Source organism: Lobosporangium transversale (genome assembly GCF_002105155.1).
Source record: "Lobosporangium transversale strain NRRL 3116 chromosome Unknown BCR41scaffold_34, whole genome shotgun sequence".
Lineage (NCBI taxonomy): Eukaryota > Fungi > Mortierellomycota > Mortierellomycetes > Mortierellales > Mortierellaceae > Lobosporangium > Lobosporangium transversale.
The window spans coordinates 396,801-416,139 of NW_019029012.1; the positions used below are offsets into that span (position 1 = coordinate 396,801).

The 19,339-nt window shown below is 43.0% G+C and overlaps 8 protein-coding genes across 8 annotated transcripts; 5 read left to right on the forward strand and 3 right to left on the reverse strand.

Moving 5' to 3' along the window:
* Nucleotides 1–1,170: 1,170 nt before the first annotated feature.
* BCR41DRAFT_358688 (hypothetical protein) lies at nt 1,171–2,664 on the forward strand. Its single transcript, XM_022025091.1, has one exon. It carries the CDS (start codon nt 1,198–1,200, stop codon nt 2,536–2,538), a length of 1,341 nt encoding a protein of 446 aa, XP_021878880.1. The 5' UTR covers nt 1,171–1,197; the 3' UTR covers nt 2,539–2,664.
* Nucleotides 2,665–2,683: 19 nt separating this feature from the next.
* Nucleotides 2,684–3,711, reverse strand: BCR41DRAFT_325654 (tetratricopeptide repeat protein 36-like protein). Its single transcript, XM_022021593.1, has 3 exons — nt 3,446–3,711; nt 3,189–3,336; nt 2,684–3,036 (listed from the first exon to the last, which is right to left on the reverse strand). Exons 1-3 carry the CDS (start codon nt 3,564–3,566, stop codon nt 2,727–2,729), a joined length of 579 nt encoding a protein of 192 aa, XP_021878881.1. The 5' UTR covers nt 3,567–3,711; the 3' UTR covers nt 2,684–2,726.
* Nucleotides 3,712–4,560: 849 nt separating this feature from the next.
* BCR41DRAFT_325658 (tyrosine aminotransferase) lies at nt 4,561–6,165 on the forward strand. The gene is made up of 2 exons (XM_022021594.1): nt 4,561–5,138; nt 5,281–6,165. The coding sequence occupies exons 1-2, from the start codon at nt 4,659–4,661 to the stop codon at nt 6,043–6,045; spliced, it is 1,245 nt and encodes a 414-aa protein (XP_021878882.1). The 5' UTR covers nt 4,561–4,658; the 3' UTR covers nt 6,046–6,165.
* A 1,002-nt stretch (nt 6,166–7,167) lies between these two features.
* BCR41DRAFT_293376 (hypothetical protein) lies at nt 7,168–7,643 on the reverse strand (the record flags this gene model as incomplete). Its single annotated transcript, XM_022020382.1, has 2 exons — nt 7,168–7,264; nt 7,522–7,643. Coding segments are annotated over 2 exons (219 nt in total), but the record flags the coding sequence as incomplete, so codon positions are not given.
* A 1,240-nt stretch (nt 7,644–8,883) lies between these two features.
* BCR41DRAFT_358692 (hypothetical protein) lies at nt 8,884–10,301 on the reverse strand. Its single transcript, XM_022025092.1, has 6 exons — nt 10,188–10,301; nt 10,076–10,087; nt 9,927–9,978; nt 9,576–9,818; nt 9,181–9,449; nt 8,884–9,059 (listed from the first exon to the last, which is right to left on the reverse strand). The coding sequence occupies exons 1-6, from the start codon at nt 10,251–10,253 to the stop codon at nt 8,961–8,963; spliced, it is 741 nt and encodes a 246-aa protein (XP_021878884.1). The 5' UTR covers nt 10,254–10,301; the 3' UTR covers nt 8,884–8,960.
* Nucleotides 10,223–11,302, forward strand: BCR41DRAFT_358694 (hypothetical protein). Its single transcript, XM_022025093.1, has one exon. It carries the CDS (start codon nt 10,432–10,434, stop codon nt 11,281–11,283), a length of 852 nt encoding a protein of 283 aa, XP_021878885.1. The 5' UTR covers nt 10,223–10,431; the 3' UTR covers nt 11,284–11,302.
* A 1,241-nt stretch (nt 11,303–12,543) lies between these two features.
* BCR41DRAFT_372922 (hypothetical protein) lies at nt 12,544–14,673 on the forward strand (the record flags this gene model as incomplete). The annotated part of the gene is made up of 1 exon (XM_022026727.1): nt 12,544–14,673. One exon carries the CDS (start codon nt 12,544–12,546, stop codon nt 14,671–14,673), a length of 2,130 nt encoding a protein of 709 aa, XP_021878886.1.
* Nucleotides 14,674–14,759: 86 nt separating this feature from the next.
* Nucleotides 14,760–18,871, forward strand: BCR41DRAFT_372923 (Sec23-binding domain of Sec16-domain-containing protein; the record flags this gene model as incomplete). The annotated part of the gene is made up of 4 exons (XM_022026728.1): nt 14,760–15,082; nt 15,166–16,053; nt 16,123–16,254; nt 16,339–18,871. 4 exons carry the CDS (start codon nt 14,760–14,762, stop codon nt 18,869–18,871), a joined length of 3,876 nt encoding a protein of 1,291 aa, XP_021878887.1.
* Between the last annotated feature and the right edge of the window lie 468 nt (nt 18,872–19,339).

Here is a 19,339-nt window from a genome sequence, read left to right on the forward strand (position 1 = left end):
CGTTTTGTTTTTCTCTTTGTTTGAGTTGTAAACACAACATCCTTATCACTAAAGCGAGTTATTCATTGGAAAAAAAAAAAAAAAAAAAAAAAAAAAAAGTCTCTTTCCCCATTTGGTTATGAGGCGATAATATGTTGAATTAGCTCACTCATCATATTCATCACCAAGATCCATCCAACTTAGACAGAAACCTCAATAACTACGCCTAGTCATTTACTCAGTTCTGGAAGTGCAAATCGGACAAATCAAACCCTTGCTTTCTATCAGCCCCGACCCGCCAATATGAAAGCTCCTGCTCTAATACATGTATTGTAGAACAAACTTTTACCCTGAGTCAAATATGCAAAGATATCAAAAATCATGATATTTTTGGTTTTGATATTATATATATTTTACAGAACATTTATTTTCAAATTGTCTAATAACAACAATAATATTGATGAAGACAAAAAAAAAAAAGTTGGGATTGGAAACCATCACACCAGCTTTTCGTCAAGGATCAAATTTATTTTTCGCGTTATCATTCACTCAGCCCCAGGAAGTCATGGCAGAATGTTTAGCTGAGTGCTAGGACAACAATTGTATTATAAAAAAAATGTGTAGTTCAAGCATCCACCAAGCCTGGTCCGTGCGCCCATATCTGCGCCGTCCGTTTCGCCACATCAAAGGTGTGGCTTTTTTGAAGAAATAAATAGAGTAAAAGGTGTATGCCTTGGAAACTCACAGTCAAACCGGAAAGTGTGTAATATCAGTCTGACATGGACTAAACCCTTATTTTAAGAAGACTGTGGCACTTGTGCCGAATGCATGACGTCCCAACCTAAAGGCAGGACTGGTGTCTGTTAGTCTGCGCCATGAGTTGACCAACAATGCCGTTATCACACGTGAAGTTTAGATTAAGATGCAAGCAGCTCAACAGGTCACCCCGCGCCCTCTCTTAGTGGACCTCTTCTGTCGTTGCTGGAAACCCTCAGGCGCTACTTGATTAATCGGATGCTGCTGAATTTATTGGATTTCGGATTGTTGCTTGTACATACTCAGAAGTCCAGCGATGCATCTGTTTTTATGAGTACATGTACATGTTACACACGTCAGATCAGAAAAACCTTATTAGCTAGGGAAAAAAAAAAAAAAAAAAAAAAAACTTTCACGCTTTCATCTCACGTTTTACTTCACTCCATCATTTCTCTTCGCACGATGAGCAATCTCAATTTGAATCCTTTGGAAATTCCAGATATTGTTTCGCTTATCAGTGATTTCCTAGAACAAAAAGACCTCTTGTCTTGTATTCGTGTCTCCAAGGTTTTTCATAATACACTTGTCAAATCCATCTGGAAACAGATCATTATTAAATGCGATTCAAGAAATCCTACTGTTGAGGCACTGCAGAACTACAAGAAATACATTGAAGCGCTTGTGTTTCTTCATACGTTTCCACAGGAGTACACAGCATTGCAAGGCTGTAGTCGTCTTCGATCCATCGAATGTATAGCCGGAATATCATACAATCCCTGTCATGTTTCCAACTTAATCAAGTCTCACAGTTGCACAATCACTGAGCTTACGCTCTACTACGTTGAGGATTTACGGGAGATATGGGGAACATTCCTAGAATGCACTCATCTACAAGCCTTGACTATCCATGGAGCATATATACCCGAAGATGAAGTCAGTCTGTTCTTTCAAGTCTGCAAGGGACTCAGGTGTCTAGACTTGGTTAGAGTAAACATCGATCAACTACCTTTCGATTTCATGAACAACGACACGGACATGAGTATTTTCCCAAATATGAACACACTTGGTCTTCAGGATGTCCAAATTCTTTCCCCCCCACATCCGCACACAGGATCGTATTGCCTCGGCATGTTGACTAAGAGGTGTCCAAGGTTACGTTCATTGAGTTTTTATGATATCATTGGGTCCACTGAATCATCGCAACAAATCCATACTGAGTTCTACAGAACAGTATTCCTTGACCACCCCTTCACTCTGACAGACCTATCAGATCTGTCGATGCATTTCGGAAGGATAAAGGACAAAGATATGGCGGCACTTCTCAGACAGATGACTGAACTGAGGCGGTTAGTTGCCCAGTTTTGTGAGTTTGGTCCACTTTCTATTCGAGAACTGCTAGCAGACGAGCAGGAGATTCAGAAGAACGGACACATTGAGCGAAAAAGAAGGGAACAAAGGCTCTGCGATACAGTTGAGAGACTGGAGTTCAGTAGAGAAGGCATCAAGTCCGATGGTATTGTTCAAACAATCTTATCCAATTGTCCACGCTTAAAGGCACTGCATGGAACTGAAGTCACGGTGACAGAAATTGTAGGTGGTGCAGAATGGGTTTGCACTGAGCTGACTAACTTGCATGTCAATCTTGTGGTTGATGTTGATCAAGAGACTACAGAAGGCAAGGAGAAGGGACGCATTGTGTATGAACGGATACGCAAGTTGACCCGATTAAATCGTGATGCCTTTTTGCGGTTTAGTGGCTTTCTGTCTTTTACAGGTTCGAATCTTGACGAAAGCCAGGCGTAAGAACCCGTGTTTGCCAATTATTCAGATTTGATGACCAGAAGATTCAGGAAGTACCAGAACTAAAGTCCAGTCTTGGTGTATCAATTCCCTTTGGTAGTTAATAAAAGCATACTTCCTAACTGTTGACAATCGATAATCTACATTTACAATAAAAAAACTCTTTTATTATTAAATTATAAAAATAGTGCTTATTTAGATTCGTTGTTCTCCTTGGATCCATTGATTTCTTTGTTCAGCATCTCCATGACCATAGCACCACAGAGTTGTGAAATGGGGTTATCCTGAACAGCCACTGCCTTCGCCACTGGGTTGCCAAAACGCGCGCCTCGCTCAAAATCAACTTGGGCACCATCCTTATCACCACTCAACTTCTTAATGATACCACGCTGAGTATAGGCTTGTTTGAGAATCGCTGGTTGACCGTTGCCATGCTCAATCGCCTTATTCAGATCCTGCAAAGCCGCTGTAGTATTTTCCTGAATCCTGTATGCTTGTGCTCTATAAAATGCAAACGTCATATTTATAAAAAGAGGTAAGCAACAGATTTCATTATAGAATAAATAACAAAAAATAAAAATAAAAATAAAAATAAAAAATAAAATAAAATAAAATAAAATAAATAAAATTAAATGATGAGACCTCAATCTTACCTATTGTTGTATCCAGAGGCGTATGTTGGGCAAAGTTCAATGACCTCTGTAAATTTTGCAATCGCACCGTTGATATCATCTTTTTCAGCAAGAAGTACAGCCTCGGCTTCCATATCCTTGAGTCGTTTCAGTAATTCAGGTTCAATTGCTAATGGAAAGGAAAAAGAAAGGGTTAAAAAAAAGTGAAGTAAACAAGCAATGAAAGAATCAATTTTGAGCCTACAGCTCAACCCTGAACATATATTAGATAAACTCACCTATTGGTGCGTTGTTAAGCATAGCCTCGGTCTCTTTATCCGGCAACATGGTGCCCTCGGGATTGAAGACCATATCGAGGATGCGAGCATCCTTTGCGCTGACAGTTGATTGGCTTGTCATAGTGAGGTATTTATGGGTTGTGGGTTATGGGTTATGGGTATAAATATCTCTGTGGGTTGAAAAAAAGCGAGGAAGGGTAGTGATTTATTGTTGGGGTGAGTGAAAAACAATGACAGAAGGTATGGAATGTTGAAGAGGAATGAGAAGAAAAAAGAAAAGCTTGTGGAGAAGTAGTAATTCGTTCGTGGGAAGAACTCCGATAGTATCACGTGATATATTGAGGGGTTTGCTTTGCCCACAGAAAAAAAAAAGAAAATTAGATTATTCACCAGAGTACAACTGCACTACGTTACTCTGCAGGACCCGTTTTTTCTTTATCTGTATGTGTCTTGATATTTCCAGAATTATTTACTCTGGGGACTAAGAACCTCTGGTTGATGTTTATTATGAAATATGGTAATTAAGCCCGTTAACAAAGAACCCAATGGCCATAGCTGCAATATATTTCCACACTGTTGATCTGCCCTGAACTGAACTGCTGGCATGACAGGTCAAGACTGAAACCCAGGAACAACACTTCCGACGAGGGACAGCATTGCGTAGGACCCAAGGTAGAGGTAACAGCTGAGGTACTGAAGGAGGTCAAAATAAAGCATTGATATTATCCGACGATACCTACCTACCACAACCACTGAAGGGGATCGTAGGGAGACTTTGTAAGCAGTACGGACTACAACTAAGCGAGCGACCGGGACTCTAAAAGGAGATGTATCGGTTTTTATTAATAAATATCGGTTTTGTATGAAAAAGTGAGAGTGACAGTACCAGACCCCAGGCACAAGTAGAGAGCCTTACGATAAAACTGAAATTGGTGGCAACCTAATCGGCGCGTATTATCCATGTTGTACTCTATTCTAAAGAGGATTAGTTCAAGTTACCCCTCTGTGGGACAATACAAAAAAAAACGCGCTAGTTGACCCCATCGTGTAAGAAATGTTCGTTAAAGGGTGTAGTTGTGGAAGAGTATGTCCGATCGGCTCTACTTTTTTCTTCCCACAGTTCCACAGCCATTTAAATCCAACAATTCTCTTTCAACATCATTCTCACACTCTCTTATTCATTCTTGATTTACTCAGCCATCTCAACTTGATCATGTCTGCTCCTAACACTCACTCTCGTAATTCATGGAAGGTCTCTGCCTCCATCGTTGCCAAGCGCACATCTAACCCCATCCGTGCCATTGTCGATCACATCAAGGTCAAGCCAAATGTTGCAAAGTCCATGATCTCTCTTGCTTTGGGTGATCCCACTCTCTTTGGTAACTTCAAAATCCATGAGTCCTGCACAGAAGCTGTCTCGAAGCAACTTCACTCCTACAAGAGCAATGGATATCCTCCCTCAACTGGTTACCCACATGCCCGCCAGGCTGTTGCTGACAAGTTTACTCGTCCCGACGCTCCTTTGACTGCTCAGGATGTCATCCTCGCCAGCGGATGCTCTGGTGCAATCGACATGTGCATTGGTGTTCTTTGCAACGAAGGTGACAATATTCTCTTGCCTCGTCCTGGTTTTTCACTTTACCAGACTCTTGCTGACTCGAAGGGTATCGAAGTGCGCTATTACGATCTGTTGGTGAGTGAAGAAGAGCATCATTTAAAAAAAAAAAAAAAAAGTCCTTGATAGCAATCGTTCCTTTGTCACTTGGTCGCGTTAGTTCGACTCAATTCAAATATTAATATAATCCTTCTCCTTTGTCAAATACTATTTTTTATAGCCTGAAAGCAACTGGGAAATGGATCTCAAGCATCTCGAGTCATTGATTGATGAGCGTACAGCCACTGTTGTCATGAACAATCCTTCCAACCCCTGTGGTTCTGTCTTCAAAAAGCAGCATTTGCTTGATTTCCTGGCTGTCTGTGAACGCAATCATCTGCCTGTTATTGCTGATGAGATTTATTGCGATCTTGTCTTCAGTGGTAACGAATTCTTCCCTCTTGCTTCTCTTACCACGACAGTCCCCGTGCTCGCCGTCGGTGGCCTTGCAAAGAAGTATTTGGTTCCCGGGTGGAGATTGGGCTGGCTTTTTATTCATGACCGCAATGATATCTTTGGGGCTGAAATCCGGGATGGCCTTAACAGCTTATCTCAGTTGATTCTCGGACCCAATTCATTGGTCCAGAGTGCACTTCAGGATATTCTCCATAACACCGATCCTGCTTTCTACAACGACACTCGTGTACAACTCGAGGCGAATGCAAAGATGAGCACAGACATCTTGTCCAAGGTGCCTGGCCTCAAGGTCATTATTCCTCAGGGTGCAATGTATGTGATGATCGGCATCAATGTTGCAGAATTCAAGGATATTGAGAACGACATTGTCTTTACAGAGAAACTTTTGGGAGAGGAATCCGTCATGTGTTTGCCTGGCTCTGTCTTCCAATGCCCCAATTTCATCCGCATTGTTTTCACTTCTCCCTCAGAGGTGCTCCAAGAGGCATACAACCGCATGGCCGAGTTCTGTGCTCGCCATCATATTTAAATATTTAAAGAACAGGGAAAAGAGGAGAGCCTGCGCCATAGGAAATACATGTAATTATATATAATACGATTACCTCTAGCATATCAATAAAAGAAAAAGAAAAAGGCGTTTTCAAAGGACAAGTACTCAAGCAAATCCAACAAAGAGAGAGAGAGAGAAAAAGAGCGAGAAAGAGAGAATGGAAAGCATATTTTTATTGATGTACATGTACATGTTCAAATTTTTTTTTTTTATTTCATCCTTACCTTTTACTTGTGAACAAATGGAGCGGGTTTAAAATATAAAGATGAATCAAAGACTACAAGATTGCCCCTATATCATTTCAATCGTCTTTTTTTTTTTTTTTTTTTTTTTTTTTTGCAAGTCGTCAAAATCCAGAAGATATCCATTGGCGTCCAAAGGTCAATTAGTCCACAGGTGTCACTCATTAATCAATGATTTTTATTTTTTTTTTTTTTTTTCTTCATTTTTTCTTCTTCTGGCCATGTCCACAATCAACCCCGTCGGGAATTGTTTGATTCCTCCTTCAGCAGTCCACTGATGTCCATTTTTTTTTTTTTTTTTTTTTTTTTTTTTTTTCACCCTCTATAACAAAGTGGAATGCTGTGTCTATGGTATTTGATAAAAATGCTGAATGGGTTATGCATGTTCGTTGTTCTTTCTCTCTTTCTCGAGTATGTCTTTAAGAAAATTATTGTGATATGAAGTCTAAGCTGGGTCTTGATGAAGATTGTATTAAGCAGTCTCCGATGGTTGACCAACAGCTTGTTGATGATCAGGTTGTTCTGATAATGATTGACCCACTGCGTGTTGCTCTGATGCTTCTGTTACTTTAGAAGGGTCCTCTACACCCTGTACAGTCAGTCCCTCCGCAGACTGCTGTCCTTCCTGGATACTAGTGCCAGTGCCAATGTTAGATTGTGACTTAATGTTCTTTTCATGGTCAACAATATCAGTAGAAGGGTTTGATGTCGCTTGCACTCCGCTTTCTACAGGAGTTGAGCCTTCCGTGACAGTACGTGTGTGGGGTTGAAGTGATGTTTCTGCAGTGCCATTATGATCTGTCGTGGTTCCGGTCAAGCGTGGAGGCTTAATGTCCTTTTTGGTCAATCCAATATCCCAGTCCAACTTCAATCGTCTGCCCTCGACATCAAACCCATTATAGTTCTCTAATGCCTCCTCTGCGTTCTTGCGATCATCAAATTCAACAAATGCAAATCTACCAAGACACATGCACAAGGATAACAACGAAGATGAGTACAGACATTAGATAGAAAGAGTTGAAGAAGGAGATGAAGAGAAGTATGCACCAGTATAGATAAATCAAGGCGCGAAAAAAAAAAAAAAAAAAAAAAAAAAATTAGACAATAGAGAGATCGAGGTTATAGCACGATATAGTTAAATAGTAAGAGTAAAAGAGGCCTGATAAGCAGAAAAGATGGGAAGTAAAAGGAAGGGGAAAGAACGACACTATACCCTTTATTACGACCAGTATACTGATCCATAACCACAGTGACCTTGACAATAGTGCCAAACTTCTTGAACATGTCCTCCACTTCTTGTTCACGGAAGGTATAGGGGATATTGCCAACATACAGAGTCCTAGAGGCAAGACGATCCTCCTCTGTTCCACTACAAAAAATGCATAAAAAGAAAAAAAAAAGTTTCAGTTTTTCAAATCAACCATGTCTTTCAGATTATAAAAAGCAAAACGAAATAAAAATAATAAAAACAATACCGGTTGATGGCTCTTGACTGTCTGGGTGGAGAACGAGTACGGGAGCCTCCATAGCCCCCACGATCATAGCCACTACGACCACTATAGCCTCCACGACTGTAGTCTCGGTTGTAGCTGCGGCCATAGCCTCGATCATAGCCGCGATCATAACCACGGTTACTATAGCCTCGATCAAAATCATAACGATCATGTCCCCTGTCATATCCTCGATCATACCCACGATGGCTAGGATAATCCATTTCCCGATCATACCCACGAGAATGTCGGTGACCACGAGGGGATGGTGTTCTGCGATGACGAGGTGGAGGAGAATAAGATCGATCGCGGTACCCCCGGTAAGGCGGAGGGGATCGACGTCCACTACCGGAAAGGCCACGAGGCACGTCATGGGGCGAAGGATGCATGGGATAGCCTTGAGGATGAGGAGGGATACCGGGGGGCGCAGGGACATGGTGTGAATGTGAGGTATGGCCAAGATGATGAGGACGCTGTGGGTCTATCATACCAGGATGCTGATATTGCTGGTATGCTTGGTGTGGAGGAGCAACCTGTTGTTGCTGCATCGGTGTTCCAGGCATCATGTAAGATGTATGAGGCACTGACCAAGCAGCTGTGGCGGTCATATGGGCATGCTGTTGCTGCTGAGGGTCCATGTTTTGTGAATTCGGGATTGAAAAGGATCAAAGTTAAGTAGTAACAGTGATGGGTAAGGTAAAGAAAAGGAAAAAAAAAAAAAAAAATAAAAAAAAAAAAAATAAAAGCAATGAGGTCTTTTATTTTTGTTATTGTGGTCAGCAGAGAGACCTTCTACAAAGCCGTCACAATGCAGTGCGAGTGGCATATCCGCCAGTTTTACTCCTTGTCCCGAAACGCTTTGACTTCCATATGATCAATGTGAATAGCTACACCCGAGTCATAAAGCCCTCAATCGACACTTCTTCGAAGACAAACACCAATGTTGTCCAGACACGGTGATTTATATCTTTATGTTCATAGTTATTCTGCACTTTCGGATGAAGAGGAAATGAACCCTGCGCAGAAAATTAAACTCCTTTTCAGCAAGAGTGTAGAGCACTCTTGTAGCGTCGAATTGTGACCAGAGCAGTAAGTGGCCAGAAGCATATTTGTTCTCTTGGTGACGTAGCTCAGGTATTTATTGGGCTGTTCTCTTTAAATTCTACAAAACATCTGCTTCTGCTGTTGTCGCGGCGATGACGCTAAAATTTAAGTTATCAGGATCTCGCTTTACAAATTCCTTGGCTACTTTCATGGCATCCTAGATTACAAATAAAGCAGATAAAGTGAACGAAATATAAAGATGAGCAAGTTCTTTAGAGTATCAGAGCAGCAAATGCCTTTCATTCACACATACATACATAAGAAAAATGGAGACTTACAAACAAAAATGTATCTCGAGAAGTGGTACCGTGATTGATTGGATAGGGCTTGTTTCCATCCAACTCATACAGGTGTCCATCTCGCTCAATCAGACAAACAAAGTGTAGATCCAGCTCATCTGCAATATCGGGTGTCTGTGTCTGTCCCGTGGATGCATGACTTTCGTGAACACCGGCAAAAGCATTATCCTCCTCCAATGCCTTGGCCCTCTCTGCTGGAGATAGATCAAGGGTCTTTTTCAAAAACCGATCTATGATGCTGTCCTCCTCTATTAAACATCATGTTCCACAATGATATTTTCTTTAATTCTATGAAGTTCTGCTATTCTCTCACAAAATTTTCTTTCATAAACACGCTAGCTGTTGCAATAACAATCTGGGTCCCCTGTACTTACTCAATTTCAATAGTCCTCCATAGGCCCAATTATTGGCAATCGAATGGAGCACACCCATAGTTCCACATGCATTGCGAATGGTCTGCGGGTAAAAAACCACTTTGGGACTGACAACCTGACCCTCTTGGTCAATTCGCTGCTTCTCCTCCTTGCAGTACTCTTCGTATTTGGGTGTAATGGGGAAAAGCAAAATGATGGCATGGACAGGCTGAGGAACAAATGCCAAGAGTTCTTCATCAAGACCTAATGATTAAAGGAGTGCAAGGATGAAGATCAAGTTTTAATATATGCTTAAGACAATTGACATCTCCTAGAAATATCAAGTGAAAAGTCAGGACGACTACTTCATACCCATTACGTCAGTATATCTCCAGGGTGGCAAGGTTCCGAGGTCACGAACATACTACAAAAGTGAAAAGCAGTATGAAGGTATGTAAGTACATGACCTTCTTGAACTTGCGAATTCAATTTAAAAAAAACTCTTGTCATCTAAAGCATACCTTGTCCAGCACCTTATAAAATGAAAAGGGATATTGTTGTACGCAGTATATTGGAGTTAGTTTCATATTTGCATGTTCTTTGTCAAGGTTAAAATATTAAAAATGCTTGTACCTCTGGGTTTGATTCGAGAGGCAACCAACGTATCTTCTTAGAAGAGTCAGTAGCGGCGGTCGACATTCTGTGATTTTGTAAGGTAGTGAATGTGAATGAATGTGAACAGAAAGGTTCGGTTGCCTGAAAGACTTACGCCTCCCCTAAGTAATTCCTAGCCACTAGATTTGTGGGACTGTCATGTCTGGCGTGTGCATCTTTATCCATTAATTACATTAATTGACATTTTACACAAGGCCGCATCATGAGTGAAACAAAAGTGCATCCTTTCGTGAATACTTCCTCATCCTCTCTACCTTTGTCTCTTGAAGAACAGGTAGCTGCCACACCGCTTAGTCCGGGTGGAGCAAGCGTTACCTTCCGAGAGTCTGTCCCGAACAGACGTAAGGGCTCCGTTGGACCGCTGGACCAGCCCTCAGCATCCAGTGTCCATCACCTCAGGAACCGAATGGAAGGAAAGTCCACACTCAGTCCATCTGTTACTCCTGACCTCAATCCATCTGTATCTGCAAACACATCCTGTACAAGCAATACAGGTTCTGCAGGCGGTGGTAACAGTCTTAGTAGGGTCAATTCTACCAAATCACTGTCACACAGGAACACTGCACCAAGAGCAGGGTCTTTATCAAATGAAGACAACATTCGTTCCTCACACCAGATATCCCGAGTACTGCAGCGGATGAAAGAGCTCTATGAGAAGTACTCACCTTCGCTGATTCTCGAGAATAAGGGCTCTATTGCTAGAGACCATCTTGCGAATGAGCGTACATATCTAGCTTGGCTGAGATCATCGTTATCACTCATTACCGTTGGCGTGGCCGTCACACAACTCTTCAGGCTTCAAAATAATAGCCCATCAGGAGGTCCTCAGGAACTGCACACCGTCTCTGAGCTGGGTCGACCTCTTGGAGGCTCGTTTATTGCTTTAGGACTTCTGTTTCTCTGGCTGGGTACCTCGCGATACTTTCACAGTCAAAATGTATTGTCATATGGACAGTTTCCAGCAAGTCGTGGGAGTGTCATTATAGCGACAGTAACAGTTCTAACAGTCATCTTGGCATGTTTTATCATCGTCATTCTCCAAGGCAGGACATAGTACAGATGTTTCTTAGGACAAATATAAAAAATATTTATTGTTTACTTGTTTTCAGTTTCTATCTTCCACTGTACTTTGTCAACTTTTTCTATCTTTTGCTGCCTGCTGGAGTCTAGCATTCTGCATCCATTCGTGCATTTTGGCCTTTTTCCTCTGTTTACGTTTCCAGTTCTTTTCTTTCTTCCAAGTCTTGTAATCAGCTGCAAGATCATCATGCTTTGTCTTGTTATCATCGCTCACTTTCCGCTTTGTTTTAAATGGACTTTTTGATATATCACTATCTTCATCCATGACAGTGTCCAAGACCTCATGGGCAACCTTTCTATTACCGCTTGAACAGTCCTCTGTCTTATTCTCTCCTGAAGCTTTCCCTCCTCTCCTTTGATGGTAAAGTTAGTTACTAGACTAGCCCCATGCTTATTGGAGCTACCAATCGATCCAGAAGAAATATGATGTTTTTTATAGCCATTTCGTCGTGTAGCAGCCACGAACGATTCGTCCGAGTCACTCTGTATTTCAGATAAAATGCCGAGATCATTGACCGAGGGTGTCCCTTGAGTTAATCCATATTGGTCATGAGAGAAAGCGTCCATGGAATAATGCATTGTTCGATGAAGCGATGCAATGGCTGTCTTTACAACAACAAAAAAAAAAAAAAAGAAAAAAGAAAAAAAAAGCGGCATCATGATTGGACGGAAGCATGACATCGTTTTGCTTTTAAAATATGCTTTCAAGCGTCGCGACAGCATTATAAAAAGAAGAGAACTCCGAGTCTTTCTCACGACAAGCAATCAAACAACCAGGCAATCAAACAACCAAGCAATAAAATAAACTAAGCAGGCAAAAGAAAGTTATTCTCTTTGGGACCCCTAGCTTAAGAGACATTATATGCGTCCATCCCGCAAGAAGAACCTGAGAACATCTATTACTGATTCAAGGTTATCTTTATCTGTTGGTTACGTTTCATTGGTCGATCAACTCCTTCACTCTAATTGAACATCTTTTCCTTGCAACAATATTTTATTTTTTTTACACCATCATCACCTTCCTTCATTACCCCTGCTGCTTCCCAGCAGCATTTGTTTTCTTTGCTGCATCATCTTTCATTTCCTGACAATTTCTCTATTCTCTCCTATAAGCTATTTTTTTTTTTTTTTTTTTTTTTTTTTTTCGCTTTCGTCCTTCCTTTTTTTTTTTTTTTTTGCTATTCAAGCTGATTTGGCCTGACCCTCTCATTGTTCTTTTCGTGTCTCAACAACTATGACTCAGCCTTCACAGCAGCCTCCTCTCGATGACGAGCCTATTCCTTTCTTCGGCGGTGCCAATACTGGCCTCAGTACAGGTCCGTCTGCACCACGGCAGCCAATCCAACCTCTTCGTCCACAACCACAGCAGGGTCCTGTTAGACCGCCTATTCAGCAACAACGGACCGGCAATACTATTGCTCCAGTGCAGCTTCAGCCTCAACGTCATCCTCAGCAGCATGCCCATCCAATACCTCAACAAGGGTATGGGCTACAACAAGTTCAACAGCCGTCGCGGCAGATGAATCAATCACCCTTTGCATCTGCTGCTGATCTATTTACAAGCTCACCTGGAAGTCAACAGCAAGGACCACTTCAAGGATATCAATCTCAAGCACAGCCACAGAGATTCCCTCCCTCAAATCAGCTTCCACCACCAGTACAGCAACAACAGCACCAACAGCAGGCATCCTCACATCAAAGACAACAGTCTCTTCCATATCAACAACAGCAACAAGCATCTAGCCAGTCTCAGCGGAATCCTCAGCAGCAACAAGAGCAATTTTCAGCCCAGGGGACCGTGCTTCCTGCCGTCGCTCCCGTCCCACCTCAAGAACAGTCTTATTCTCCTTTCGCGTCAGCTTCCGATTTGTTTGGAAATTCGATTAGCCAAGCTACAGGATGGTCAATTTCCTCCGCAACAGAAGATGCTGTTACTTATGGACATCCAACTATGGTCCCCTCTCCTCTTCAAAAGCAACCTTCGCAGCCTCTAATGTCTCAGAGTCAGGAGACGCCTCTAGCGCCCCCACCCCCACTCCAGCATTCAATTCAATCATCGCAGCAACAGCAACAATATCAAGGTCCTCCTCAAGGGCCGAGCCCAATTGCTCCTAGTCCACATATGTATGCATCTGCGCCGGTCCAAACTGATCAAACAACTCAGAAGCAGCCATCGGCTTGCCTTCCACCACCTCCAAGAGCAGCTATCAGTACGCCAAGGCAAGGCGCATCTTTACCATCATCCTCGCAGCAAGATACATCACCCTATGCAAATCATTTGCCGCCAAAGACGCCCATTTTGACAGCCATTCAAACACCATTGATGCTTCCTGCTCAAACACCCCAGGCCCTTCAGTCATCTCATACCCCTTACATAGGCCCAGTGCGTAACCAATATGATTCTTCCTCACCACAAATATTACTAAAGCCATGCCCTTATACTGACTGTGGTGGTGAGAACAAACCATATTCAAAATTTTGCTCCGAATGTGGTCGCTCCATCTCTACCACTAGCCACCCTGCGACACCTGCACTCGGTCGCACTGAATTGCCGGTCTCAAGCGTCCCTCCAATGCCTAACCTCGACCGTATAAACGCCTTTTCTCAAGAATACCAGCAGAACGATCTATACATCAACAAAACTCAGGACGATCAGGCTCAGCAGCAGTACGGTCTGGATTATGACCAAAGTCGTGATCAAGAATATGAGCAAGCGCACGATCAACAAGACTATAGTCAACAGGGACATGACCAGCAGGGATATGGTCAGCAGAACTATGGCCAACAGAGCTATGACCAGCAGAACTATGATCAGAACTATGACCAACAGAACTATGATCAGCAGAACTATGATCAGCAGAGCCATGAACAGCAGAGCCATGAACAGCAGAATTATGATCAACAAAACTATGAGCAGCAGAATTATGACCAACAGAACTATGAGCAGCAGAATTACGATCAACAAGGCTATAACCAACAAAGTTATGAGCAACAAGGCTATAATCCACAGTGCTATGACCCGCAGAGTTATGATCCGCAAAGCTTTGATTCGCAGAGTTATGATCCGCAAAGTTATGACCCGCAGAGCTATAGCCAACAGAACTATGAACAAGGCTATCAACAGCAGGAGTACGACCAAACTTATAGTCAAACTTATGGCGATACTGCATATTATGATCAGAACCAACAAGGGTTTTATGACCCCACGACTAGTCAGTATATAGATCAATACCAGCAACAAGAGCAGGCCATGCCGGAACCAGAGCCTATGCCCGAAGAACTCGAAGGAGTTGATGATCCATTGAATAGAATCCATGGATGCCCAATTATCGCTTTCGGATTTGGAGGTATCGAACTACGTTAATAGATATTAAAATGTATGTCAGGTTTCTAAGAAGGATTTTTGATAGTTACTAATATTGGTCCTGATGACTACTTTCAGGCAAAATTATGGTTTCCTTCCCACGCTTGGTACAACGCTTCGACTCGGCTAGCAATACCATGATTACTAAGAAATACCCAGGCGATCTTCAACTGAAGCATGTTAAGGAAGTATTATCTGTGGATAAGGACATAGCCACCTATCCAGGTCCTCTTTTGGTGGATAATGCCGCTCAAATGAAAAATAAGCGCAAGGATGTCTTGAAGTTCATTGAGCACAAGATCAATGGGTTAGAGCATGGACAGCAGGATGACGCCTTTGATGCACACCGCGTCCTTATCTGGCGCTTGTTTAAAGTAATGTTTGAGCAGGAAGGCGCTCTAGTGGGAGGGTAAGGATCTAACTGAGAATGAAAAACTCTGCATTAGCGCCTATAGCCTATCTGGTGTAATAACTATATTTTCTATACCTTAGCCCCAAGATTGATGAAGCTGTCCGTAGCGTGCTACTATCCATTCCCCTGACAATGTATCCGGCCGAGTCATTTCATGAGCATACTGGCCCTGTCAGAACATCTGCTTCCCTTGATAAACTCCAGGACCTTCTTCGTAGAGGCGACCGAGCCGGCGCCGTCCGCTATGCAATGAATGCAAATCTTTGGGCTCATGCGCTTGTCATTAGTAGTTCTGTCAATAAAGAGCTATGGAAAGAGGCCGTCAATGGCTTTGTTAACCAGGAACTTATGGCTGGAGGAGGAGAGCAACAGGCGAACGGTCGCGAGGCTATGCGTGTATTATATGCTCTATTCTCTGGTCAAACTCAAAGCGCCATCAATGAAATCATTCCAATGGGCCTTCGTAACCCTCCCGAGGATACCCAGAATGGCTCCCAAGTACAAGAAGAGCAGTTCGTCACTGCAGAGTCACTATCGTTTGTGAAGCCTATTGAGGAACCCAAGATTCCAGGGACTAGTCTTGGCCAGTGGCGTGATACGCTCGCTATGATCTTGTCTAATCGCACTGCTGGAGATCAAAGTGCTATTTGTTCTCTTGGAGATCTTCTGATGAAGGAAGGATGGGTCGAGGCTGCTCACATTTGCTACTTGCTCTCCCCTCAAGTCTCTCTGCATTCTGGATTAGATGCTCCCTCAAACCGCTTGGTCTTAATCGGTGCTGATCAAAGCCCTTATGCAGCGTTCCCATTCTACAAGAATATCACTGCTTTTCAAAAGACCGAAATTTATGAGTTTGCCTGTGCGTTAAAGAGCCCTGGTGTGGCTAGTGCACTTCCTTTCTTACAACCATACAAGCTTCATTATGTCTGGACTCTAGTGGAGTTGGGAATGTTCTCTGAGGCCGGAAGGTAAGCTCGCGTGTTCTTTTTTTTTTCACATGCAAACAATAAGTTTAATAATTTACCCTATTCAACTAGATATCTGGAATCGATCGAAGCTATTGTCAAGTCGCAAACGAAGGGGTCTCCTTACTACAACGTTGTGTTCCTTGAACGTCTCAAGGATATTACCGAGCGTTTGACTGGCAGTTCACAGCTCACAGTTACTGAGTAAGTACTTAATTGCTGATTTACACACTTACCTCAAGTAAACCTCGATACATTTTCTTATTTTTATCTACTGTGCTTCCATAGGGAATCCTGGTTTACCAAAAAGGTGCCAAAGCCCACTATTGGTGGTATTTTTGATGCATTGGATAGTAAGATCTCTAAGTTTATTGCTGGCGATAATGATCAGCCCAAACCAGTGATTGTGGAGCCAAAGGCTAATTCTGTTGAATCTGGCCCTTTCGCCAATGCCCCTGCTCTGCCTGATTTGAGTAATATTCCACCACGTGCATTATCGCGTTCCAGTAATGGAGCCCGTGCTACAAACCAAGATTCTGCTATTGATCGCAGTAGACGTCCCTCGGGCTCTAAGTTAGAGGTACCCAAAGCAAACATTTACGGCCAAGGACAACCAACCACTACTTATGCAAATCCTATACAAGCCAGTGGATATGACCAGAATGACGAGTACGGTTTGCAGACATACCCGCAGACTGATGCCAATACGGCATATGGCTACCACAGCCAAGGCTATAACAATGATCCGAACCAAACCTTTGAAGAATCGTATCAGGAGGGTGGGGAAACTTCGGATTACAGGGGCTATAGTCAACAAGCTCAACCTCAGGAGCAGCAGATGTTTACTAACAGTGGAGGCCAGCTTGCTCAAAGTGGGTACGACACCAACTACAATACTGGATACAATTCTCAATATGACAATCAGTATGCAGGCCAAGGTGACTTTACTAATGAATCTGTCGCCACACAAGCTGCCCAGACTGATGCAACATTTCTCAATCCTGGTTCGGCCCACTATTCTGCAACAGCAGCTCTCGATTCAGTCAAGCCCGCCGAGGATGGTTACCAGACTGGTGCTGATACCATACTTGCAACTACTTGTGAATATGGCGTAGCACATGAGATACAAGCAGAAGGACCTAGCTATAACTATACTGGGGAGGGTGTTTATAATGGCGAGTACCAGCAGGGTCAGGAGTATCAAGGCAATCAAGAGCAACAATATGATGGTTCTCCTGGTGAACAGCAGCACGACCAAACATATGCTGAGCAGCAGTATGACCAGGCTTATGGTCAGCAGCATGATCAGGCGTATGATGAGCAACAATATGACCAGAACTACAATGGACAGCAGCAGTATGACCAATCTGGTTACCAAGACCAGAGCCAATTCCAAACCATTGAAGGCGTCAATCAGGATTTTGCTGCAGAATATAAGGACTACAGCTACCAGGAACAGGATGCTGATCAAAAACAGCAAGTATCTCTGGCTGCCACCCCCGCAGCTGAAGCCTCTGGTAATGCAATTAGGTCATATGAGCGAACTGAAATCCTTGCTGATGAACCCACACTTGAACAGCAGGTATACTCTTCCGAAACTATACCTACAGCAGTTGCTAATGACTCAGCTCCTGTCATCGGGAGTCAACAGGGGAGCTATGGCTATCACGAGGGAGATTTCCAACAAGCTGAGTACCAGCAAGGGGATTATCAGCAAGGCGAGTACCAAGACCAAAGTGAATATCAGCAAGGTTATCGCCAAGGAGATCATCAACTACAAGATGACTACCAACAAGGTAACTACCATCAAGACGATTACCAACAAGGCGATTACCAACAAGGCGATTATCAGCAGGGTGACTACCAGCAAGGCGACTATCAACAGGGTGATTATCAGCAAGAGGGTTACCAGCAAGAAGGCTACCAGCAAGAAGGTTACCAGCAAGAAGGTTACCAACAAGAGGGTTATCAACAGGGAGATTACCAGCAAGGAGACTATCAACAAGGAAGTTACCAACAAGGAGGTTACCAGCAAGATAATAATTCCAAAAATGCACCTCCTCTGGATGAAACTGCTCAGCCAGGCTTTTCTGGGTCTAATGCACCATCCATGTCGGAAGACCATAAAGATCAAGTAGTAGGCCAAGGGGATCAGGCACAACAGAGTCATTTCAATGACAATGCATGGTGGAGTAATGGTGGTAATGGCAGTGTAGACCCTAATGGCACAGAAGAACAACAGGTCTTCGCAGCTAACGACAACTCTCAGGAACCAGTCCAAGAAAGTTACGAGGAAGGTCAGTTTATTTCATTTGGCGCTGTCCCAACTATCCCATCGTTTGGCCAGCCTGCAATGCCAGTCAATAACAGCAACCAACATACATTTGATGATGACGACGACTTGGGAATGGGTAATAACGCCCTCAATAAGGGAAAGACAGCTGCTACGGAAAAGACTGATGGCACTACAGCAACCCAAGCTTCAGAGGATTCAAGTACGCCTGACAATGGATCAAATGAACCCAAGGCTGGATGGTGGCCCAAGCTTTCGCTTTTGGTAGGTGAAAAGCGTGAATCCACACCAAGGCCCGTTAGAGCAAATCTGGGTGAGGAATCTTCGTTCTATTTTGACAAGGAGCAACAGCGTTGGGTTAATAAAAAGGGCGGGGCAGAATCATCGAGCACAGCAGAGCCTTTGCCACCACCAGCTATGCCTCGTACATCTTCACCCGCAAGTGGCCCCCCCAATTCGGCAACAGGATCTTCTGCGGCAAGAAGAGGAGCACGCTCAAAATATGTGGATGTTTTGAATACCAATTAGAGCAATTAGAGCCAACTTTTTTTTTTCTGTTGAAGTTGGTTTGGTTTTCATACCCTCAGGCCTTGATTACACCAAGCGCCTCATGATACTTTTACCTTCTTTAGTCTATAGTTTTGTTTGGACTTATTTTTATTTTATTTTATTAAAAGCTTGTGCTACTGAACGATTAAAAACCATGAAAAAAAAAAAAAAAAAAAAAAAAAAAGCTCTTATCCCATTCGAAACCGACAGATGCTGGTATAAAATCGATCTTTTGGCAGGAGTCAAGTCAGAGGCATCTTGAAGCCCATTTTTTACATGGCAGTTGAAGAGGAGTTGCTCCTCGTCATTTGGCCATGTACATAAATATTGTAAAAATATATTGATTGAATTGGCCCCAGAAAAAGCGCGTCACATTGAATGGGATTTGAGTATTGAATCGGTGGCTGATTTTGGCCACCAACTCATTTAAGATTATTCAAAATTCTG